General features: G+C 44.1%; 1 protein-coding gene and 1 long non-coding RNA gene across 2 annotated transcripts; both read left to right on the plus strand.

Moving 5' to 3' along the window:
• Nucleotides 1–4633: 4633 nt before the first annotated feature.
• Nucleotides 4634–20178, plus strand: LOC306792301 (thrombospondin-4-B-like; the record flags this gene model as incomplete). The annotated part of the gene is made up of 9 exons (XM_079289374.1): nucleotides 4634–4645; nucleotides 15444–15609; nucleotides 16881–16999; nucleotides 17133–17185; nucleotides 17307–17500; nucleotides 18587–18765; nucleotides 19435–19483; nucleotides 19570–19766; nucleotides 19909–20178. The coding sequence occupies 9 exons, from the start codon at nucleotides 4634–4636 to the stop codon at nucleotides 20176–20178; spliced, it is 1239 nt and encodes a 412-aa protein (XP_079145500.1).
• Nucleotides 20179–20250: 72 nt separating this feature from the next.
• Nucleotides 20251–21455, plus strand: LOC306792599. Its single transcript, XR_013772827.1, has 2 exons — nucleotides 20251–20384; nucleotides 20658–21455. It is a non-coding gene; the product is annotated as an uncharacterized lncRNA (long non-coding RNA).
• Nucleotides 21456–26100: the final 4645 nt, after the last annotated feature.

Raw genomic sequence — 26100 nt, forward strand, 5'->3', positions numbered from 1 at the left:
GTCTGTAAGAAATCTTTTAACCAGCATTCACATTTACAGTTACACATGACAACCCACACAGAAGAAAAACCTTTCAGCTGCTCAGTCTGTAAGAAATCTTTTAACCAGCGTTCACATTTACAGAGCCACATGAGAACCCACACAGGAGAAAAGCCTTTCAGCTGCTCAGTCTGTAAGAAATCTTTTAACCAGCGTTCACATTTACAGAGCCACATGAGAACCCACACAGGAGAAAAACCTTTCTGCTGCTCAGTCTGTAAGAAATCTTTTAACGAGCGTTCAGCTTTACAGATACACATGAGAACCCACACAGGAGAAAAACCTTTCTGCTGCTCAGTCTGTAAGAAATCTTTTAACCAGCGTTCACATTTACAGATACACATGAGAACCCACACAGGAGAAAAACCTTTCAGCTGCTCAGTCTGTAAGAAATCTTTTAACCATCTTTCAACTTTACAGCGACACATGAGAACCCACACAGGAGAAAAACCTTTCAGCTGCTCAGTCTGTAAGAAATCTTTTAACCAGAGTTCAACTTTACAGAAACACATGAGAACCCACACAGGAAACAATCCCCTTTAGCTGTTGTGGTTGCAGTAAAGTTTCCGTTTGTGATAAAAGCTTTCAGCACGAGTCACCTCTGAAGTTACACATGATTAACCGCGGTTCAACTACACTGATTTCAATACAAAAAGTTATTCACTGAATGAGTGCCAACTGTACAGTTTGAAATAGTTTTGATGATTATATTGATGATTGATTTGATGGTAATGTAAGTTTAAGACGATGGTTTTACCTGCATCTGTGCACAGTATATTGTATTCAAATGATTTCATCAATAAAAAGTAAAAGGTTTGTGTATTTCACTGGTTCATACAGTTGTACATAGCACACTTTGTTCATCAGGATTAAATCCATCAGTGACTGGAGTGTGACTCAATAGTTCTTTGTCTTGTTTGCACTCTTTGCTGCCATTACTGGAATAAAATTGTCATCTTGTCTGACACAAACTCGTAAAAAGGATGAAAACGGTCCTGAGATAAAGCAATCTACACATTCCTTGGAGTCACAAACCAACAACAGCCTTATCTAGATCTATAATTCCTTCCAGTTGATCAACAGGCCGACACATTCCTGAATGTGTTCACCACTTTTCGATACTTTTTTAGATTGCCGGTGGCTTTTCTTGATCGTACCATCATCTTATCCTAATCGTTGTGCTCCCCAGGCCTCTTGTTCATGTGTATGAGTACTTTTACCAGCTCAACTTTAGGTAACCATGAAACAGGCCCCACCTTTGACTTTATCACACAGCTCCAACACAATATATCAGGATTGGTGCGGCAGCAAAGGGGTTGGACCTGATCACACCCGGCCCTCATACATTGTGTTACATAATGCTGTTTGGAAAATACTAAATGCTAAAAATAGTGCGGAATGAAAGAAATCTATGGAGATTAAAACAATAAATAAAATGTCAGTGAATCAAAATACATCAAGCTAACTGATGCAGATCAATCAAAGAAAAACAACTCGCTTTTGTACGAGGGAAAAGACAATAGCTCAATCATAGAGTTGGACATATGTCTTTAATGGTAAATACACACGTTTTATGTCACTCTCACACGGAGCCATCTAAAAAATACATATTACAGGGAGGAACTGAGACAGAGCTCCAGTATTTATCCCACTATGACTACGTCCTCCTCAGTGAACTCATAGAAGGGAACCTCCAGCTTTAGAGGAGCAGGTCCCTTTCTTATCCTTCCTGAAGCATCGTAGTGGGAGCCATGGCACGGACAGTAGTAGCCTCCGAAGTCTCCGGCGTTGGCGATGGGCACACAACCCAGATGGGTGCACACACCGAGGACGATGATCCAGCGCGGGTTAATCACTCTATCCTTGTCATGCTGTGTGTGTTTGTGTGTGCAATCATAATTCCACATGTTTGAAACCGTTTTCCCCTATAGGCGGTGCTGTCGGAGGCCTTCTGGGCTGCTGGCTGACCAGTGGACAGTTCAAACCGCTGCCTCAGATCATAATGGAGCTCAGTCCTCAGCAGCAGCAGAAGCTTTATGGTAGTCTTCTGGCCGTGCTGGGAGACATTCAGTGGACAGATTTGGCTCAGCTAACTGCTCTAGTGATGGGCAACGCCACCCTGAAGCAGCAGCTGACGGCGACCCTTCTCGGGTACATCTCCAAGGAGCTCCAGGCGCAGGTGCACTACGTGGATTAGTGTCTGTGGAAGAACTGGGATACTCTCACTCAGGGGCCCACATGCTCAGAAGGTCTTTTGAAAAGAATGTGAACTGTTTGTATGATGCTGGAGAGACTCTTTATCAAATATGAAATCACATATTGTAAATTTGCACAGACGCCATCACAGTCTTGGTTACAGGTTACTGTGAAAACAGCTGTATACCTGGATTCATTTATTATTGGAAGTGTAAATTTAGAAATTGGCGAAAGCTTCGGTTCGCTGACCAATGACGGTCTGAAAAGACTGAATCCCGGGCCACACTGTTGATTTATGCGAAGTAGCAAGCTAAAGTTTGGATCACGTATATAGCAACTGTTGAAGTACGAAGTAACGTGAAGAAGTACAGTAAAATACTGCACAAGATATCGCCATTTCGTCCTGGGACCTGGTTCGTACAAGGCGTACACTGTAAACAATAAGATCAATAGATCTTTCCAGACGTGGTCTGTGTGCGATTATTTGTGGAATCACGGCAGTGTGTGGTCGATTGAGTGCTGGGTAATGTCTCAGGGAGACAGAGGTCCAAATTCAGAGAGTGCACAATATATCGCTATTTCCCCAAGGGACCAAGTTCGTACGAAGGCATACACTGGAAAACGCAGATCGGCAGAGATCTCATCCAGATGTGGTTTGTGTTTGAGTAATTCGTAGAACTCGGCAGTGTATGGTTGATTGCGTGCAACATAATGTCTCAGGGAGACATAGACTCAAATTGTAATTGTAAAACTGTGGCAACATAATGTCTCAGGGAGACATAGACTCAAAATTGTAATTGTAAAACTGTGGCAGTGTAGGGTTGATTGTGTGCAGTGTAATGTCTCAGAGAGACATCGATTTAGACTTAGGAAGTGTAGTTGATATTGAGAGCAAAGGACAATTGGAGTTGGATGTTTCCACCAGATTCGTGTGCTTGTCAGTTTTTGACGGTCAGTGGAGCAGCACAAGGATGAGACACAAGCTTTGCACTCACCACAGAAACACAAAACACTAGGATAGACTGAGGGAAGCTGAGGGTTAATATACGTGTCAGTTTTACTGGTAGAGTTAGAAAGATTACAGATTTATTGGGAATTGTATTGCTTAGGGACCGTAAACAATTTAGAAGCGAAAACAGAGCAGGCAGACAGTCAGGCAGAGACACTGAAAAAATGGGAGTAGAACTTAGATAAGAACCAGGTGCAGCTCTAGGGAGTGTGAAAGATTGTAGCTAGGGACAGTTCGAGTCTCGTTCAAGGTCGCAAGGCAGAAGAAAATTTGGCAGGAGCTTTGGCTCCCTCTGATGGCACTTCGGGAACTGCAGAAGAAAATTTGGGAGAAGCTTTGGCTCCCTCTGGTGGCACTTCGGGAACTGCAGAAGAAAATTTGGGAGAAGCTTTGGCTCCCTCTGGTGGTACTTCAGGAACTGCAAGAAGAACATTTGACAGAAGCTTTGGCTCCCTCTGGTGGTACTTCAGGAACTGCGGGAAGAACATTTGACAGGAGCTTTGGCTCCATCTGGTGGACATTCGGGAGTACTGCATACAAACAATTTTGAATTGAAAAAAATTGAAATTTGAAATTAGAAAAAAAAGGAATTTTGAAAAAAAAAACAAAGATTGGAATTGAATTAAAAACCAAAAATAAAAAAACACAAGAAGACATGGCTGGAGCTGTGGCTCCATCTGGTGGCTATTCAGGAGAACTGCGTGCAAAACTGAAAAAAGCAGTCACAGAGACTGGAGGCAAGACAGCATGGAAAAGAGACAAGATTCATTGGGATAACTGCATGAAACAATGGAAAGAGGAGGGATGGTGGAAGGCGGCCAGTCCACTACCTCCTTCGGTCAACAACCTCCTGCTCATTACCAACGATTTGACAAAACGAGTGGCTCAAGCACAGACTGCAGAGAGAAATCAAACGACAAATCAAACCAAGCGATGGGGGTTCGCTAACCCACTGAAGCAAGCCCGCAAAGACAGAGAAGAGGAACAGCGAGTGGCAATGATGGCACTAGGAACGGCCATGACGGATCGGATGCAGGTGGACATGCCGGCCGGAAAAGGAAAAACCAGGTCCCATCTGTCACTCGACATCACCCCCCTTGACATTACCCCCCTCGACATCACCCCTACCACTCAAGCCCCGGTAGGTCTGGAAAAGACTGCACAGGAACCGGGCCAGGCATCTCTGGCCTCGGCCCCTCCCCCGCCCTCAACTGGCCTGTCTCCAGCACTTCCTCCGGTTCCTCCCCCCCCCAGTATCACCTTTGGTCCCATGGCCCGCCCCCCAAAGGAGAAACAGAAGAGATTGATGCCGGTGAATATCCCCTGAGAGCAGCCCCCACTCTCGCGCACCCACTGCGTGTTCAATTTGTGCCTTTTGGGTTTGCAGACATGACCAGCATGGTACAACAGCTCCCATCCCTCCACGCGGGAGCCAATCCATGGATTGAGCTCATGGAATCTTTGACTGCTGGCCACCAGCTGGCAGTTGGCGACCTGAGAGCACTTCTCTCCCGCTGTCTGGACCCAACCCAGTGTACTGCCCTACTATACATGGCAGACGCTGGTGTGGCACCAGATGCCGACCCCTTTGATCGATATCGTACAGCGTTGTGGCAGGAGCTCAGAACTAAGTTCCCCACTCCAGTGAACCAAGGCGCAGTGGCAGCATTCATCTGGGCCCCGGCAGAGCCCCCCACACATGATGCCACATGATGCAAGCATTACCACAGTGGCACTATGGCACACAATGGTAAAACGAGGCCTCCCTGATGGACCTCGCCGGTGCATGGACGTAGTGGTTGGCCTAGAAGAAATAACACAAGACATGTGGAACGCCCAGCTCCGACATTACCTCTCTAAGCACATTCAAACTGAGGCGGGTAGCGACTCAGAAATTAAGGCCCTGCAGAAGGCCCTACTCAAGAAACAACTCAAAGAACAAGACGCGGCTGAGGCAACCATGAAATCTAAGGCTAAACAGCAACAACAGCTGGTAGTCCAACCTGCACCGACTCCACCTCCAACGGCACCTACTCCTTCCGTCCCACTGGAGGTCATGATGGCTATGATGTCAGCAGCCGGTGAACAGTCATGCCCATGGGTCCCACAGGGCCAATGGGGTGGAAGAGGAGGAGCCAGAAGAAGAGGAGCGCCTGGAGGCAGAGGAGCATCCTATTTCTGCTACAACTGTGGGAAACCGGGACACTTCGCAAGAGACTGCATGTCAGCACCGCAGCAAACACAGAGAGGAAGAGGACAATACTCCAGAGGAGGAGGCGGACGGGGCTATGAGAGACAAAGACCACAGCAAGGGGCCCATCAGGCTCCTTGGGACGAGGGACATGGTCCCCAAGGCGGGGCCCATGCCACACAGGCAAGTAGCCAACAACAATGGCCCAGAGGTTACAACAGTCCTCCCTATTGACACGCCCCTCAATCACTGGCGTCACACACTCTACATTTCGGCCTCACCAGCGAGCCCTTAATAAGGTGCTCAGTAAATGGACAGGATCACATCTTCCTCGTCGACACTGGAGCCACCTATTCGAGTGTGATGACTACGCAGCCGTTGTCGGACCGGTTTGTGTCAGTGGTGGGAGTCTCTGGCACTCCAGTTCGACAATTTTACACCACCCCTCTCCCCATCACATTTCAAGATGCAACCCTCATGCACAGCTTTCTCTCTGCTCCAAACTGCCCAGTCAACCTGCTAGGACACGATCTGATGACTCGCCTCAATCTGATCATCTGGATGAACCAAGACGGTGTCCATGTCTCGTCCAACCCACCAACTAGTACGTTGTCCATGCCAGTACGCATTCTCTCCCTTGCTCCCGTTACAGAGACGGTGTCCCCCACAGACGAAGAGGTTTTCTGGCTACGCTGTCTTCAAACTGGCCCCCAGACCCCTGCCATCCAATATTGGTTCAACATTCTCAAACCAAAAATCACTCCCACTGCACAAAGACTCTCAGCCCATCTTCGCCTTCACCTTCAATGATCAGCAGTATACCTATGTCTCCCTACCCCAGGGCTACAGGTGCGCCCCAGGCCTATTCAACCACCACTTACGCCTTCATCTTGCTGACCTCTCCCTCCCAGAAGGCGTAGTTCTGATTCAATATGTTGATGATCTGCTTCTGGCAGCAACGTCAGCAGCTCTGCCTCGATTCCTCTGTCCGACTCCTCACTCTATTGGCCGAAAAGGGCTACAAGGTCAAACGTTCAAAGGTGCAGTTCACCAGACGCCAAGTGTTGTTTTTGGGTCGCAATGTTTCATCAGACGGGCAAGGCCTGTCACACATGCACAGGGTCACCATCTTGCAACATCCCCAACCGCTCACTGTTGCCGCTCGCCTCTCATTTCTGGGCTTAACAGGCTACTCACGAGCCCATATCCCAGACTACACCAACCACACCACCATTCTCAGAGAGATGTTGAAGGAAGTGGGCACCAGAAATCTTACTGCCAACTGAGGGCACACAGCACCTTTGTGCCAGCCACAAGAAATATGACGGCTAACTTTACGGATGGACAACCACGTGTGCGAGGAAGTTGCAGTACAAGAAGAAAAATTGAGACCGGATCTCCAGAACACTCCCCACCTCACAGCTGAGGCCTGGCTGTACACAGATGGTTGCTGCTACAAAGGAGAAGAAGGGAACATTGCATCCTATGCAGTGGTGGAACAGAAGAGTGATGGCTATCACCAAACAGTGGAGTCAGGGATACTGCCACAACCCGCTTCAGCACAACTAGGGGAAGTGGAAGCACTGATTCAGGCTCTGAAGTGGAGCACGGACAAAATTGTAAATATCTTCACAGATTCGGTTTACGCCCATGGAGCGGCCCACATCGATGGCCCTGTATGGCGAAGACGCAACTTCACCACTTCAAATGACCACCCCATAAAACACGAAGCAGCTATGAGAAGGCTGGTGGAAGCAATCCAACTACCAAAGGGGGTGGCCATCATGAAATGCAAAGGACATGACACAATCAGATCACGAATCAGCGCCGGTAATGAAGCGGCAGACAGAGCAGCAAAGAAAACGGGAGGCTACACACCTCGCCAAATGGTTATGAAGCCAACATCCGGCCCACCTGAGCTCACAATCGAGCACATCAAAGATCATCAAAAGAAAGCAGGACCTTATGAATGGTCTGAATGGACACGAAAAGGAGCCTCAAAAGACAAAGAAGGTCTGTGGAGAGCCCACGACGGCAGAGTGGTTGCCTCAGCAGAACTGTGTGCAGCACTCCTACCAGGGGCCCACGGACCTACGCACGAGGGAAAGAAATGGACATTGGAAAATTTAAAACAACTATGGTGGCATCCGCATATGGAAGCGATATCTTTCCTCTTCTGCGATGAATGTCAAATTTGTGGCAATCACAACCCAAGAAAACCATTCAAGACACCGATGGGATCTTATCCCGTGCCCTCAGCCTGTTTCCAAGACATCAGCATAGATTATACAGATATGACCAGAGAACAGAGTGCAGGGAAAGAGGTACATCTTGGTAATGGTAGACAGATTTTCAAGTTGGGTGGAAGCAATTCCCACCAAGAGAGAAGACGCGCAGACAGTTGTAAAGTGGCTGCAGACAGAACTGATTCCCCGTTACGGAGTACCGAGATGCATCCGCTCCGATAACGGATCACACTTTAGCAACACCATGCTCGCACAGGTAGAGCAATTTCTGGGAATTACACACCGATTCGGGTCAGTCTATCACCCGCAATCTCAGGGCCTGGTGGAACGAGCGAATCAGACCCTTAAGGCCAAAATTGCCAAAGTTTGCGCGGGCTCCAAATGAACATGGGTTGAGGCCCTGCCCCTGGCCCTTATGGCCATGAGGTCCGGAAAAGGGGGAGAAACACATCTCTCCCCACACGAGATCATGACTGGCCGGCCGATGCCAGGTCCACCCAGAGATGGAGGTCACATGCCACCTCTGGATGTACAGCAGATTGAAATGTCTGACTATATGAGTGCCCTAACTTCTCTTGCTGAAGCTCTCTCCAAGCAGATTGAGAGGACTCGAGCAGTACCTGAAGCAGCGGCAGCTGGAAAGCAGATACAAGTAGGTGATTGGGTCAGGGTCAAGGTTCACAAGCGCAAGTGGACTGACCCCAGGTGGACTGGGCCGTACGAGGTGAAGGAGGTTACTTCACCCTCGGTCCAGGTCAAGGGCAAATCAGGCGCCCCTTGGCACCACCTGACACACTGTGTCCCAGCACCGGTACCAACCAGAACACTGGGAGAAATTCGTACTGATTTGGAAAATGCATCGGGAACTTAGACGCTGTCTAGGGGACCCTTCTGCAAACCCCGCCGACCGAGGTCGGCAGCGCTTCACCTGGAAAGGGGTGGGATGTGGGAAGAAAACTATAATGGGGGTGGGTATGGGCATACTAGTTGCCCTCCTGATCTGGGGACTAGAAACCAAGTATCAGACACACCAGCACCCATCTCATTCAACTGCCCCTCTTCCCTCTCCATCCCCGAATCAGACACACACCCGAACTAGACATAGCACCCCACCAGCTTCCGATCCAGACAATTCAGATGATAGGGACCTAAACATCGAGTTACAGCCATTGAATGAGTAGTTCCAAGTCTAATAAGTTCACACCTAGCAGGTGTGAAAAGGGGGATTTGTAAATCAAAATATATTCATTCAATGTTAAATAATATGAGCTATACTTGTAAGCTTATATTGCGGAGTTGTGAGGTCACTGTAAGTAGGTCAAAAACTCCAAGCAGTGCATTCCGTCGCCTGTTCGCACGATAGAAACAGATACAGTGGCCCTGAAAGAAACACTTGCTTAAACCACCAGATTAGGGCAGAAACTGCCATCTTAGAGTAGGAGAAGAGTTCTCTTTATCTATTCACACAGAGACTTCGAAATAGCTTAGAACTGCACCCTTTTCCGGCACCTTAAGTGTTAACAACACTGACGTTCCAGAGAAGGCGGTCCCGGAACTGAGCCAGTGTGGGTGAAGTTGCACAGAGCTCCATCAGGTCATCTGAACGCTAAAAAACAGATCCACCTCCTACTTTGTATTCAACCAATAGGCTTCCATCAGAAGAACCTTTAACACACATGCGCACTCGGTCTAAGCGCCTTTTAGCTTTTCATTCGCTCCTACAGAGTGAACTTTTCTAGGTCCGTGCACGTTTAACTGCTGGACATAATACTTCTGTTACAAATAAACCTTATTGCTTGAATTGAGCTAAACGCCTCGACCTAAGTTTGTTCACCTGAGTTTTCTCCTCAACATGAGTTATATTCTTAACAGAAGTACACTCATCCGATGAAGGAATTATTTATTCATCAATGGCACTGTTAATCATATAAGAGACAAAGTGGTTCTGTTTGTGATAACGGTTTTATACAAAATGTATGAAATACATTTGACACACCACATGAAACATCACACAGGGGAGGAACGATGGAGCTTTCATCCTATCTTTATCCAAGAGCGTGTTCTTTCAATTTGAGAGCATCGCTCATTAAGTCCACGCTCAGATTTGGTACTGTCTTTAGCTTGATCCAGTAGACTAATTGAGTTTTTATTTTCTAGTTAGTGTTGGTTTTCTAGAGGGGGCCGGGGACACGCTCACCTGGAAGAAAATGTTGTACATTTTAAAGTTAAATGCATCAGTCTGGTGCACTCTGAGACCAACATCAAGAACATGAACATAATTCATGCTGAAAGTAAAGCAGTTTAAACTGACAAATGCAGGAAGGACAGCTGGCAAGAAATCACTAACTGTCATTCTGTAAATTAACCGATTTATAATATCACTGCTTCATCTATAACGCGATAGATCTGACTATAATAACACGTGTATTCACGTTCATGTTTTACTTTGATGTATTCTTATTCTTTCAGCTGAGACCCCAGCGATGTGAAACGGACTTTTGGGCAAATAAATAAAAATATATATAAATATAATTCTAAGCAGTACGGAAGTTTCCTTCCATAACTTAAAATCACCCACACCAAATATTAAAGTAGCCGGAGACTGTGAGACACGACTCAAGAAGCCGACACACGTCAGTGAATGTGTGATGAGAGAATATTTACACATTTCTTTTCTATTTACTCCCAAGTCTGTTTCGCACCACTAAGGCTACAGCTGAAAGAACAAGACTAAAATATTGTCATACACGCCATGAAAACACATCTGCAACACATTAATTTACCATAATACACACATGTACTTATAGTCAGATCTATCCTGCTCTAAATGAAGCAGTGATGTCATAAATCTGTTAATTTACTAATTCACACAGTCTGAGATTTATTGCCAGCTGTCTTTTTTTGCATTTGTCAGTTTAAACTGTGATTATGTAACAATCATTAACGGTCCACGTGCCGAGCTCTGATTGGTCAGTGTGTATTTGAAGAAAATGAATTCAATCACACGTTGTTGAGGGAGCAGAGGGGCAGAAAACGGTCTGAAGGCAATTCATTGGTGATATTTTGTCTTCAATAAATAAATGTTGGAAAACAATCACTTGAGTCGTCTCCTTCCACGACCCACAACTGTTACATATGTACCAGATGGAAGGTAACTGAAGATAGGAGTAATGATATACTTTTTTATTAGTTTAAGGGGCTTTTGTTACCCACCAAGTTGCAGCGGAACCGGATGTTCCTCGTAGAACCTGTCTGAATGGACTTTTATCTGTTCACCTTTTCTTCTGGATGGTTCTCCTCTGACTCATCTCCCGAGTCAAAACCACACCCATAATGCATTGCTGGTGAAATCCAGGGAACTGCCATTACATGTGAGGAGAACTGAGTTAGCACTATCACACTGGATTAGAATTCAGGGTGGACTTAACGGAAATATAGCATCGACTGTCCTGTACAATGGTTGGGAGTACTCGACATTCTCTGGTAAAAGCTTTGGATGGGACATCTTGGCAGGACATTTGGAATTATGACAATAAGGGTAGAAATTACAACAAAATTCAGACATCAGTCAGAGTGAGAAGTGATGGAAGTAAAAGTAGATAAGAAGATGTTACTTTCAGATTAAGGTTCGGACATACAGGACTCAATGACACATTATACACATCATGAAAAAGACAGAGTGGGATAAATGTGAGATATGCAACTGTAAAGAAACTGTAGAACATGTGTTGATAGAGTGGAGGAAGAGAAAGACTGAAGAACAGAGTGGTAGATACAGGAAGGGAGTGGAGCATCAAAGGACTGTTAGACAGGGGACAAACAAGTTCAGCTTAAAAGGGCTTTATTTAATATTTTGAATGGAACGGGTTAAAAAGCCAGACTATGACTGCAATATGGAGTTTATTTCTAATTGTTTCATTATATTTATAAATAACATTATTATTGTGTTTAAATGATAACTGTCATAAAGTCATGATGTTACACACTCCGGTCCAGTAGGTGGCGCCTTAAACATTGGTTTGGAGTCCGCCATTATAGTGAAAGAAGAAGAAGGAGAAGAAGAAGAAGAAGAAGAAGAAGACGGAGGAGAGGAAGAAGAAGAGGACTAATCTCCTGGTAGCAGATAAGCTATTGAAGTTAGCTTAGCATGCTACCTGGAAACAGACGGACGAGGACGGAAGTGACCAACACAGCGCAAGTCAGAGTAAACGGTGACAAGGAGTTGACGGAGTTCGTCTGGAGGAAACCTTTCTGTGGTTGAGTGAAAATGTCTAAAGTAGAAATGTTGAGATCTTTAGTCAGCCAGCGACTAACTGCGGCTGAAGAAGATATATTAGGTATGTTTGAAAGAACGATAGCAGAGTACGAGGAGGAAATCTCTCGTTCAAAAGAGGCGAATAAGCGACAACGGGAACTTCTGGACGCCGTTCACAACCCGGAAGTCCGGATACAAAGAGCACGTGGGTTCACTTTATTTCTTCTCTCAAACACTGTTCATGCTCCGGTTGATAACTTTCAATGTAGTTTGGAGTGAGACTCTGTTGCAATTCGTCGTTTTCTTCTTGTCCTGATTTAATACCTGCAAACGTGTCGCTTTTCGGCGAAATTAGCCGTTTTGAATCAAAATATATCATCCACGTGAGTGTAGTAGATCCGTAGAGTTTTCAATTTTTTTAGTCAACTGGCCAGCCAGCGTTTCTCAGATTGGAGTGAGACAAAGAGAAAATGTGATGTCGTGATCTTCGCAATAAAACATATTTGATGCGACGTGTCGAGTCTTGGCCAATCAGCGTTAAGATGTCTACACTGTCTTCATTTCGATGGTCATTTCGATGGTTCTCGCTACTGTATAAATATGCTTGCGGTATTTACAGGCATTAAAGGTATAAGTATTGTGAGGAATTTAAGTGTTAAAGCGCACCTAGCGATGGATATGATGTGTTACAATATGTTTACTTGTAGAAGGTTTAAACTAAAGGGAGAGTTACTGAATTTGTTGTGCACTGTGAGAGAAACCAGAGAATTTATGACACCGCAATAAAGTCAGAGAGGGGGGATGTTGCTGAAGAGTTTCTGAGCACAGCCTTAAAGAAGGGGGGTGAATTGGTCAAGGAAGTGGCCGAATGAAGTCCGAAGGGTTCAGCCAATCACTGAGCTGATCGATGGGCTAAGGAATGTGTAATATGAGACATTTCAGAGACTTTGGAGGGACAAAGAAACTGAATCCCTGGAGATAATCAGACCTCATCTGGACCATGAGGCGGACACACCAGTCTGTCGTGTGGTGCGGATGGGGCCTCTATTTCATGAAGTATTACTACTGATAATGTAATTCAGTTTGTAACTGCATTTTCTGTTGTTAGTATATTAAATTCCTTTTGATTTAAACTTCAACCAGCTGATTCTGCCCTGCTTAATGATGGAAGAAAGGGGGGGGGGGCTGCCTCTTCTCCTCTGCATGCTTCTTCATCTCTGGAGCAAGGAGGGGGGCTTTTACCTTTTGTTTGAGAAATTTTGAACATAACGTGTGTGTGCGCTCATTTGCAATAGTGTTGCGTGTGTCATAGAGCAAAGGTTTGAATCGCCAGGTGAGGCGCTCCCCGTACAAAGAGGGAGCTCTGACACGCAGGTGGTTCAGCTTAAAACTTGTAACTAGTTGTGTTGTGAATCGGGTTAGTCGGTGGGATATTGTGTATCAACCTGCAGGAACAGCACCTTCCCCATCCCTGAGACTCCAGGACTCCCACACACAATGTGGCCCAACCCTGGCTTGTGTGTGGGTGAAGATAATGCGTCCCTGTGCTGGACAAGTTCAAATAAAGTATAAAGATACAGGGCTCACAAAACACTGAGAGGAGAGATGCGTATGCGGAGCCCTGACTTTGTTTGTTGCTAGGGCTACTTAATCAATTATTGTGTTTTGTGAAACCATAGATCTATGTTTTTGATGCTTGACTTAATAAATTGTTAATACTTGTAGATCGTCCCCCCCCCCCCCCCCCCCCCCCCTTCGGGTGCTTGGCACCTCTTTCACCTCTTATGAGTTTGCAGGTATGCTGATTTCTTCTCTCCGCTTCTAGATGACAGGAAATATTTCAACTTAAAGTACAAGTTTGTTCTCTTTGATAACACCACATGGATTTGACAGCTTAAAATGGTTCATATGTTCATGTCACTTAAGTTGATTACATTATTGTATTATCTGGTTCTAGTGATACTCTGGAAGTGTATGTCCAGGAGACTATTTGCTCAATTCTAAAATGTCTTTGTAACCCCTCTGTGTGTGTTTACTGTTTTCCTGCAGACGTCCAGCAGCTGTTGTTGGTTAAAGAAGAGGTTCCCTCTGAGCAGCAGGAGTGGAGCTCCAGTCTGGACCAGGAGGACCCAGAGCCCCCACACATGAAAGAAGAACAGGAGGAACTCTGCACCAGTCAGGAAGGAGAGCAGCTTCAAGGTCTGGAGGAGGCCGATGTCAAGTTCTCATTCACTCCTGTGAAGATGAAGAAGAGGAAGCTCAGTCCTCACAGCTTCATCAAAGACAAACTAAACAGATGGGAACAGAAGCTGATGGAGAGGACTGTGGAGGACCAGAACCAGACAGGAACTTGGATCCAGATAGACATCCAGAACCAGATACTGATGAGAAGCCTGGAGACTCTTCTGACACTGATGAGGGTGGTGATGGGAAGAAGACCAGAGAACCTCAGTCAGGTTTAAACTATGTGAAACCTGATGAAGTCCGTGTCACTGATTCACGATGTAGCGCTGGTGAAAAACATTTTAGATGCTCTGAGTGTGAGAAAACATTTGGCAATAGTCAAAATCTGAAGACACACATGAGAACCCACACAGGAGAAAAGCCTTTCAGCTGCTCAGTCTGTAAGAAATCTTTTAACCAGCGTTCAAATTTACAGTTACACAAGAGAACCCACACAGGAGAAAAGCCTTTCAGCTGCTCAATCTGTAAGAAATCTTTTAACAAGCGTTCAAATTTACAGAGCCACATGAGAACCCACACAGGAGAAAAACCTTTCAGCTGCTCAGTCTGTAAGAGATCTTTTAACCATCGTTCAACTTTACAGAGACACATGAGAACCCACACAGGAAACAATCCCCTTTAGCTGTTGTGGTTGCAGTAAAGTTTCCGTTTGTGATAAAAGCTTTCAGCACGAGTCACCTCTGAAGTGACACATGATTAACCGCGGTTCAACTACACTGATTTCAATACAAAAAGTTATTCACTGAATGAGCGCCAACTGTACAGTTTGAAATAGTTTTGATGATTATATTGATGATTGATTTGATGGTAATGTAAGTTTAAGACGATGGTTTTACCTGCATCTGTGCACAGTATATTGTATTCAAATGATTTCATCAATAAAAAGTAAAAGGTTTGTGTATTTCACTGGTTCATACAGTTGTACATAGCACACTTTGTTCATCAGGATTAAATCCATCAGTGACTGGAGTGTGACTCAATAGTTCTTTGTCTTGTTTGCTCTCTTTGCTGCCATTACTGGAATAAAATTGTCATCTTGTCTGACACAAACTCGTAAAAAGGATAAAAAAGGTCCTGAGATGAAGCAATCTACACATTCTTTGGAGTCACAAACCAACAACATCCTTATCTCGATCTATAGTTCCTTCCAGTTGATATATATATAGTTGTATTAATCCGTACGAAAACATACATGCAAGCTTGTCCACTGAAAACAAATACACGTGATGTGAACGGGGCCTTTGTGTTCTCCGTCTGTCTCAGGACAACTGCAGGTTGAAGGCCAACGTGGACCAGAGGAACAGCGATAAGGACAGCCACGGCGACGCCTGTGATAACTGTCGCACGGTGGAGAACCCGGACCAGAAGGACACCGACAGCGACAGCGACGGCAAAGGGGACACCTGCGATGATGATATGGATGGAGACGGTATGGAGATAAATAAAATAGCACCGATGCTCGTGCTTATATAACCAGCACTGAAGGCACTCTCCGTTTAATTAAACGTATTATTCTGTTCCTTCCTTCACATTTACACCCTGCTCTTACATTAAATAATGCAGATTTTACAGTACAAATCTCTCTTAATCATGTTGTAAAAAAAATACAGTTGTATGGATGTTTTTATAAGCCAGCTGAGGCATAACAAACAGCACTGCAAAAAAAAAGAAAAGTTAAGGCCAAAAGCAGTCTGACCCCTGAGCGAACACAAGCTTTGATCATTCACCAGCATGATTACACCTCAGAAAACCCCATGGCAGAGAAGATGGTTTCTCCTCTATTGCTGCTGCTTGACCTTTATGCATTCGTGGGGCTGCTGCTGCCTCCCTGCGATGAATAAGAAATAGCATCTGAACACAAACTGCCGTTCACCTTCACAGCAAATACAACAGTGCAACCTAGTGGTGGAATTACAAGTACCACGCCATATAATTATTCAGTCGATATAGTTCAAACAGTAGTATGGATGTAATGTCTACATTTTTCATATGCATTCAAAAATCAAATATAAATTCACTGATTGACTTCACTAAGTGTGAGAGAGTTACTTTAATGCATTACTTTGATTTTAGAGATCAAACCTCAATTCAAACAGATGAAGATAATATCTCATTATGTATCCATGTAATCATTCTTCCATATTGGCAACATCCATATCTGTTAATATTTCCACTGGGCAGTAACTTGGTTTCTTTTATGATAGGTCTGCAGCCAACGATTCCAATCTGCCGATAATTCTCTCTATAAAACGAGGGGTTTGTAAAATGACCAAAAATAGTGGAAAATGTCTTAAAGCCCAAGTTGAAATCTTCAAAAAGCTTGTTTTGTCTGACCAATGGTCCAAAAGCCGGAGTAAAATCAATTTACTAACACATAAGATTTCCCAATTCCTAAAATGAGTAAACTGGAACTAAATATTTTTGGGCATTTTTGGATTTATTATCAGAATTGTTGCAGGTAAATATTCTGTCAATCGACTTATTGTCACAGAATCATAGAAATTCACTGATATCTTTTGTGGGAGTTCAGAAAAAGGGACAATGAGAAGAGTATTTATTCTACTACAGTACAATATTATCTGTACTTGCCACCTCCGAATATGTCATCCATGACAATACCATATATTTCCCTGCTGAGACGGAGTCAGACTGACTGCTAAATAACACGAACCATCTCCTCCTGTTGACTGGCGAGCATAGGCCTGAAGAACTTTCTGGACAATTGCCAGCTTGTCCAAAACAGAGACCAGCTGGACCGGGACGGAGACGGAGTGGGAGACGCCTGCGACAGCTGCCCCGACATCCCCAACCCAAACCAGGTCAGTCAGAACCAGATGGAGGGATGGAGGGACGGATAGCTGTGGTGGAAAGTAACTGAGTACACTTTGTTACTAGAGTCCCTCAAGTGTAAAATAAATGGTGTTTTTCGTGAACTCTCTGCTCTTGTTTCAGTCTGATATTGACCACGACCTGGTTGGAGACTCCTGTGACACAAACCAAGACAGGTAACGATATTCTCCCAGTCTTCATGTTGTGTTCTTGCAGATATCTGAACTGCTGTTTCATACTACTGCTAGTACTACAGCCTTTTTTCACATCATGCGATCGTGTCACTTTCCCTTGTAGTGATGGCGACGGTCACCAGGACACCAAGGATAATTGCCCATTCGTAATAAATAGCTCCCAGCTGGACAGTGACAAAGACGGGCTGGGTGACGAGTGTGACGATGACGACGACAACGACGGGATCCCTGACACTCTGCCACCGGGACCAGACAACTGCCGGCTGGCACCAAATCCTGACCAGATCGACGACAACGGTGAGCGATGGTCTAAAAGACATCGCACCTCCTCATATACCACGCAGTCAAATCAGTTTACAGTAATAATCACATATGATTGTTGATATATTTGGCTGAAAACCAGCCTGGTGATCAGATAAATGTTCATAATTTCATCTCCACATTCTCCCCGAACTGCTCCCTGACTTTCCTTTGAAAGCAATTTTGGTCCCCAGTTGCACACCAACGCAGATCAAACAAAAGCAACTGTGAGCACATTGAGTGGCATTTTTGGTGACTCATTGGGACATTTTCTGTGTAAAACATGCCCCCTGGAGTGTCAATTCAAATCAAGTCAAGACAGCTTTTTTTGGCAGTCAGGGAGTCAAGAGATGTAAGTTGGAGCTGACAGTTGGGAAAATAACAAAACACAAAAAGTGTATTTACTGAGTCCAAATGTTTTACAAGATGCACACAAGACATTCAGGCATTTGCCCGATTGAGCATCAATTCAATCGTTGACACAGAATGAAGCTTTTATGCCAAGAACCGCCAAGTCGGACCTTCTTGACGTCGTAGCAGCTGTTGCACTTCCACAGTGATAAAAGTGCATCAACACATTTCCTTCCATTTAATAATCCATATCAGAACTGCACACTACAAGACACGGACACCACCGAGTAGACTACAGCGTGGCACTTTTTTAACCACGGCAGACACCGCAGCTCTAATGCTGAACCCACACAGCAGGGTGCAGACTAGAGAGATACAATCCATCTATATTAAACCAATGCAACATACAGCCTTGCTCTTTTGCTTGAAATGTGAATAGCCCCTTAAGAAAGGACATTTGGGGATGTTTTATATTCAGCTCTGTCGGCCTTTTTGACATTTTTGCTTAAGCCAGTCTGAAATCTCCTCATTGTGACAACGCAGGAAACACGCTGGTTTAAAAAGGATTTAAAAGGAGCTCGTTACTTTGAATAAATGACGCAACACAATCTTTGCCAGTGTGTGTAATCAAAAACTGTTAACAAGTCTCTGCACCTCTGACCTATTGGAACAATGACTCACGGTCTTTCTTACTTTAATTTAAGTCTAAGTCTCCTCTCTGTTGTCCCTCAGATGATGGAGTTGGAGACATGTGCGAGTCTGACTTTGACCAGGACAAAGTGATTGACAGGATCGACAACTGCCCTGAGAATGCTGAGGTCACCTTGACTGACTTCAGGGCCTATCAGACGGTGGTGCTGGACCCTGAGGGCGACGCCCAGATCGACCCCAACTGGGTTGTTCTGAACCAGGTGAGATTACTAAAAGCTGAAAATTCCCTCTCCATGTACAAGTTGAAGCAGCTATGGTCGATATTTTTATCTAAACAACAGAACCAATAACAATAAGAAATGTGAATCGTGATGCGTGAAATCGTACCACGACGACAAAAAATACACAAGACAATATACAACAGTGCCTCGTTTAACCGTGTTGTTGATTCTCGATTTTTTAACTGTGAGGTGCCATACCATATTTAATGATGCTTTCCAGCACAGCGTTGTCCAACGTTGACGTGATCTCAGTTCAGTCTGAGTCTGCAGAGAAAGCCTCTGAGCCAGCCTAGCACACGGATAATCAACGTGGACACTCTCAATTTAATTTATTGTCCATTTGTATTCCCGAGTACTTATAGGAGCACACCTGCTCAATTGCACTGTCACCAATGATTACAGGGCCATGAGCTGCAGCTCTCAAATATGATTTCCTCTGTCTTTTGGTATTACCGTTAAAAATGGGGTGGTGGCTGTCACACCAGTCTTTAACAGTGGCAATCTCCAGCAGCAGACTTAATATAGCCGTATCATCTGAAAATCTGATGGAATTATTTGGCTGTCTGCTTCTGCATTAATTCGTGTACAGTGTAGCAGATGAAGGCATCAGGGTGCAAAATGTCTTATTCACAACTCTTTCTCACACAGGGAATGGAAATTATCCAGACCATGAATAGTGACCCAGGACTTGCTGTTGGTAAGAAGTATTTCCTCTGCGTTGAATATCAGTGAATAAAATGCACAATGTCTGAACATCAGTAATATACTGATTTCTGTTGCCAGGTTACACTGCTTTCAGTGGAGTGGACTTCGAAGGAACATTTCACGTAAATACAGTGACCGACGACGACTACGCCGGCTTCATCTTTGGCTACCAGGACTCGTCCTCCTTCTACGTGGTGATGTGGAAGCAGACTGAACAGACCTACTGGCAGGCAACACCCTTCAGAGCTGTGGCTGAGCCCGGCATCCAACTTAAGGTGAAAGCACAAGTCATCAACTCCCCCAGGCAGCAGATTCGTGCTCATCCTATTTTTAATCCCTCGACATATTTTCCACATTTCTTCCTCTCTCTCGCTCTCTCCCCCTTACTTCTCTCTGTTATCTGTCGCTGTTCATCAGGCTGTGAAGTCTAAATCGGGTCCCGGGGAGCACTTGAGGAACTCTCTGTGGCACACGGGAGACACCAACGACCAGGTGCGTCTGCTGTGGAAGGACCCCAGGAATGTGGGCTGGAAGGACAAGGTGTCCTACCGTTGGTACCTGCAGCATCGCCCACAGGTTGGATACATCAGGTATACGACCAACCGTGTTCCGGACAATCTTCATATTGATTACACGAAAAAACCCGTAATTGTTGCTCCATCTAACTCTCAGCAAGCAAGTGAATAAGCATATTTCCCCAAAGTGGTGAGAGTGGAACGTCGATTATTTGTTTTAATTGTGTGTTTTGTTTAGGGCGAGGTTCTATGAAGGAACTGAGCTGGTGGCCGACTCTGGCGTGACAATTGACACGACCATGAGAGGAGGACGACTCGGCGTGTTCTGTTTCTCTCAGGAAAACATCATCTGGTCCAATTTGAAATACCGCTGCAATGGTGAGGGAGGAACACTGAATCACAAATCCACATATTCTATTATTTTTATATATTTTGAATTACCCTGATTGCATGCTATGCAGCGATTGTCTTGAGGTTTGTTTCCAATACATATCTTCTTACGGTCTTTCATTGCTTGCGTCTGGAAAGTGATTTTAGATTGAGATCTGATGTTGTTGTTGCAGACTACAGCTGTGAATAGAATTGGATTGGCCTCGTTTTGGCTTTAGAGTCTGAGCTCATCTCATGATACCCGACTTCTCTCTTCCACAGACACCATCCCAGAGGATTTCCAGGAGTTCAGCACTCAGCACGGCGCCGACTCACTCTGAAGTCGAGAGAGAAACATGACGCCAGATCTCTGAAGACTGCTTGTGTGTGAATGTGTGAATGTGTGAGTGTGTGTCTGTCCGTCTGTGTATTGACGTGTACAGTTTCAGTGCATATATGATCACAATCTCCGTACTGTATGTGCATATTATCATGTCTCTTTCTGTTACCCGAATGTGTTTTTACTGTTTGATTAACTCTTAATGAATCCAGCTGAGCTCATTATGCTGAAGGTTATAAGTTATAATGATTTTTACTGAAAATGATGCTATGTGATATGACATAAATACACCGAAAACATGTAACATCAAATTACAAAATGCAAAATATGGTCAATAATGGACAGTTTCCATATATTTTCAAAATAAAGGGAACATTATTATAATTTTTAAACGGTATTTTCCACACGAGAGATTGTAGCATATGTGTAGCATGATAAAATTGTTCAAACAACTGGAAGGAAAGTTACCGCTTCGGATCAGCCTCATACTGATGTTACATTTTGATCATAAACTGGTTTTATTTGTTTATCAGAGCGGTATTTCTACTACGTTTGTAAAGAGGACACCAAGTCTTGTATGACTCAAATGTCAGACTGTGCCTTGCCTCACTTACTGTAGAAGATTAACTTAAAGCTCAGTTTAGCCATGTTTTCTCTTTCCATCATTTGGTCCTTGACATCTTGATCATTTCATATCTATGTAGTCACAATCCTGGTCAAAGTAAAAGGGCTTTAAAGTACATCGGTGTTGAACAGGCTCATTCTTATTTTTCCTTTAAAATGTTGACATGTTTTGATGATTAGATATGTTAAAGACAACACATACTGCGCATGCATACAACAAATGAACTAATTGAATGCATGAAAATAACCTCTATACTTCCCCAGAGGATTGGCACGTTCTCGGTTGAAACTCTAGAAACAAAGGCCACGGTTTAGCTTGAGCAGGAAATACTTTCCTAATAAGAACATTCTTATCCCCGATTAGCTGCGCTGATGAATTGAGAGACTTTGGTCTTTGCTCCCGGGAGGAGGTCCTCCGGAAAAGATACAATTAACAACGCTCATTGAGTCCACGCTAAGATTTGGTACTGTCTTTAGCTTGATCCAGTAGACTAATTGAGTTTTTATTTTCTAGTTTGTGTTGGTTTTCTAGAGGGGGCCGGGGACACGTTCACCTGGAAGAAAATGTTGTACATTTTAAAGTTAAATGCATCAGTCTGGTGCACTCTGAGACCAACATCAACAACATGAACATAATTCATGCTGAAAGTAACGCAGTTTAAACTGACAAATGCTGGAAGGACAGCTGGCAAGAAATCACTAACTGTCATTCTGTAAATGAACCGATTTATAATATCACTGCTTCATCTATAACGCGATAGATCTGACTATAATAACACGTGTATTCACGTTCATGTTTTACTTTGATGTATTCTTATTCTTTCAGCTGAGACCCCAGCGATGTGAAACTGACTTTTGGGCAAATAAATAAAAATATATATAAATATAATTCTAAGCAGTAAGGAAGTTTCCTTCCATAACTTAAAATCACCCACACCAAACATTAAAGTAGCCGGAGACTGTGAGACACGACTCAAGAAGCCGACACACGTCAGTGAATGTGTGATGAGAGAATATTTACACATTTCTTTTCTATTTACTCCCAAGTCTGTTTCGCACCACTAAGGCTACAGCTGAAAGAACAAGGCTAAAATATCGTCATACACGCCATGAAAACACATCTGCAACACATTAATTTACCATAATACACACATGTACTTATAGTCAGATCTATCCTGCTCTAAATGAAGCAGTGATGTCATAAATCTGTTAATTTACTAATTCACACAGTCTGAGATTTATTGCCAGCTGTCTTTTTTTGCATTTGTCAGTTTAAACTGTGATTATGTAATATTCATTAACGGTCCACGTGCCGAGCTCTGATTGGTCAGTGTGTATTTGAAGAAAATGAATTCAATCACACGTTGCTGAGGGAGCAGAGGGGCAGAAAACGGTCTGAAGGCAATTCATTGGTGATATTTTGTCTTCAATAAATAAATGTTGGAAAACAATCACTTGAGTCGTCTCGTTCCACGACCCACAACTGTTACATATGTACAGATGGAAGGTAACTGAAGATAGGAGTAATGATATACTTTTTTATTAGTTTAAGGGGCTTTTGTTACCCACCAAGTTGCAGCGGAACCGGATGTTCCTCGTAGAACCTGTCTGAATGGACTTTTATCTATTCACCTTTTCTTCTGGATGGTTCTCCTCTGACTCATCTCCCGAGTCAAAACCACACCCATAATGCATTGCTGGTGAAATCCAGGGAACTGCCATTACATGTGAGGAGAACTGAGTTTGCACTATCACACTGGATTAGAATTCAGGGTGGACTTAAAGGAAATATAGCATCGACTGTCCTGTACAATGGTTGGGAGTACTCGACATTCTCTGGTAAAAGCTTTGGATGGGACATCTTGGCAGGACATTTGGAATTATGACAATAAGGGTAGAAATTACAACACAATTCAGACATCAGTCAGAGTGAGAAGTGATGGAAGTAAAAGTAGAAAAGAAGATGTTACTTTCAGATTAAGGTTCGGACATACAGGACTCAATGACACATTATACACATCATGAAAAAGACAGAGTGGGATAAATGTGAGATATGCAACTGTAAAGAAACTGTAGAACATGTGCTGATAGAGTGGAGGAAGTTCAGAGTGGAAAGAGAGACTGAAGAACAGAGTGGTAGATACAGGAAGGGAGTGAAGCATGAAAGGACTGTTAGAGACAGGGGACAAACAAGTTCAGTTTAAAAGGGCTTTATTTAATATTTTGAATGGAACGGGTTAAAAAGCCAGAATATGACTGCAATATGAAGTTTATTTATAATTGTTTCATTATATTTATAAATAACATTATTATTGTGTTTAAATGATAACTGTCATAAAGTCATGATGTTACACACTCCGGTCCAGTAGGTGGCGCCTTACACATTGGTTTGTAGTCCGCCATTAAAGTGAAAGAAGAAGAAGGAGGAGAGGAAGAAGAAGAGTACTAATCTCCTGGTAGCCTATAAAGCTATTGAGGTTAGCTTAGCATGCTACCTGGAAACAGACGGACGAGGACGGAAGTGACCAACACAACGCTAGTCAGAGTTTAATGAGAGTAAACGGTGTTTTTAACGGAGTTCGTCTGGAGGAAAACGGTTGAGCATATTCCTTATATGAGTAGCAAAGCCATGTTGAGTGGCCTGTGCAGTGATGTGCCTGTGTGCTGTTGTGCGCATGCGCAAAATAAACGGTCAGTGAGTTCCCAGACCGAAGAGACAATGGCGGCTTGCTCTTTTTCTCCCGTGAATGCTAGCTACTAGGAGCTACTAGCTAACCACTTTGGTGACTGGAATAACGGGGATAGCTGCAGGAATGTCTAACGCCACAAAAACTTCCTGTGGTTTAGTGAAAATGTCTAAAGTAGAAATGTTGAGATCTTTAGTCAGCCAGCGACTAACTGCGGCTGAAGAAGATATATTAGGTATGTTTGAAAGAACGAAAGCAGAATACGAGGAGGAAATCTCTCGTTCAAAAGAGGCGAATAAGCGACAACGGGAACTTCTGGACGCCGTTCACAACCCGGAAGTCCGGATACAAAGAGCACGTGGGTTCACTTTATTTCTTCTTTCAAACACTGTTCATGCTCCGGCTGATAACTTTTAATGTAGTTTGGAGTGAGACTCTGTTGCAATTCGTAGTTTTCTTCTTGTCCTGATTTAATACCTGCAAACGTGTCGCTTTTCGGTGAAATAAGCCGTTTTGAATCAAAATATATCATCCACGTGAGTGTAGATCCGTAGAGTTTTCAATTTTGGGGGGGGGGGGGGGGTCAACTGGCCAGCCAGCATTTCTCAGATTGGAGTGAGACAAGGAGAAAATGTGATGTCGTGATCTTCTCAATAAAACATATTTGATGCCACGTGTCGAGTCTTGGCCAATCAGCGTTAAGATGTCTACACTGTCTTAATTTCGATGGTTCTCGCTACTGTAGAAATATGCTTGCGGTATTTACAGGCATTAAACTTATAAGTATTGTGATGAATTTAAGTGTTAAAGCGCACCTAGCGATGGATATGATGTTACAATCTGTTTACTTGTAGAAGGTTTAAACTAAAGGGAGAGTCACTGAATTTGTTGTGCACTGTGAGAGAAACCAGAGAATTTATGACACCGCAATAAAGTGAGAGAGGGGGGATGTTGCTGAAGAGTTTCTGAGCACAGCCTTAAAGAAGGGGGGTGAATTGGTCAAGGAAGTGGCCGAATGAAGTCCGAAGGGTTCACCCAATCACTGAGCTGATCGATGGGCTAAGGAATGTGTAATATGAGACATTTCAGAGACTTTGGAGGGACAAAGAAACTGAATCCCCGGAGATAATCAGACCTCATCTGGACCATGAGGCGGACACACCAGTCTGTCGTGTGGTGCGGATGGGGCCTCTATTTCATGAAGTATTACTACTGATAATGTAATTCAGTTTGTAACTGCATTTTCTTTTGTTAGTATATTAAATTCCTTTTGATTTAAACTTCAACCAGCTGATTCGGCCCTGCTTAATGATGGAAGAAAGGGAGGGGGGGCTGCCTCTTCTCCTCTGCATGCTTCTTCATCTCTGGAACAAGGAGGGGGGCTTTTTCCTTTACCTTTTGTTTGAGAAATTTTGAACATAACGTGTGTGTGTGTGTGCGCTGATTTGCAATAGTGTTGCGTGTGTCATAGAGCAAAGGTTTGAATCTCCGGGTGAGGCACTCGCGCGCTCCCTGTACAAAGAGGGAGCTCTGACACGCAGGTGGTTCAGCTTAAAACTTGTAACTAGTTGTGTTGTGAATCGGGTTCGTCGGTGGGATATTGTGTAGCAACCTGCAGGAACAGCACCTTCCCCATCCCTGAGACTCCAGGACTCCCACACACAATGTGGCCCAACCCTGGCTTGTGTGTGGGTGAAGATAATGCGTCCCTGTGCAGGACAAGTTCAAATAAAGTATAAAGATACAGGGCTCACAAAACACTGAGAGGAGAGATGCGTATGCGGAGCCCTGACTTTGTTTGTTGCTAGGGCTACTTAATCAATTATTGTGTTTTGTGAAACCATAGATCTATGTTTTTGATGCTTGACTTAATAAATTGTTAATACTTGTAGATCGTCTACCGCCCCCCCCCCCCCCGCCCCCCCGTCCCCCTTCGGGTGCTTGGCACCTCTTTCACCTCTTATGAGTTTGCAGGTATGCTGATTTCTTCTCTCAGCTTCTAGATGACAGGAAATATTTCAACTTAAAGTACAAGTTTGTTCTCTTTGATAACGCCACATGGATTTGGCAGCTT

The sequence above is a fragment of the Melanostigma gelatinosum genome (assembly GCF_949748355.1).
Source record: "Melanostigma gelatinosum genome assembly, chromosome: 18".
NCBI lineage: Eukaryota > Metazoa > Chordata > Actinopteri > Perciformes > Zoarcidae > Melanostigma > Melanostigma gelatinosum.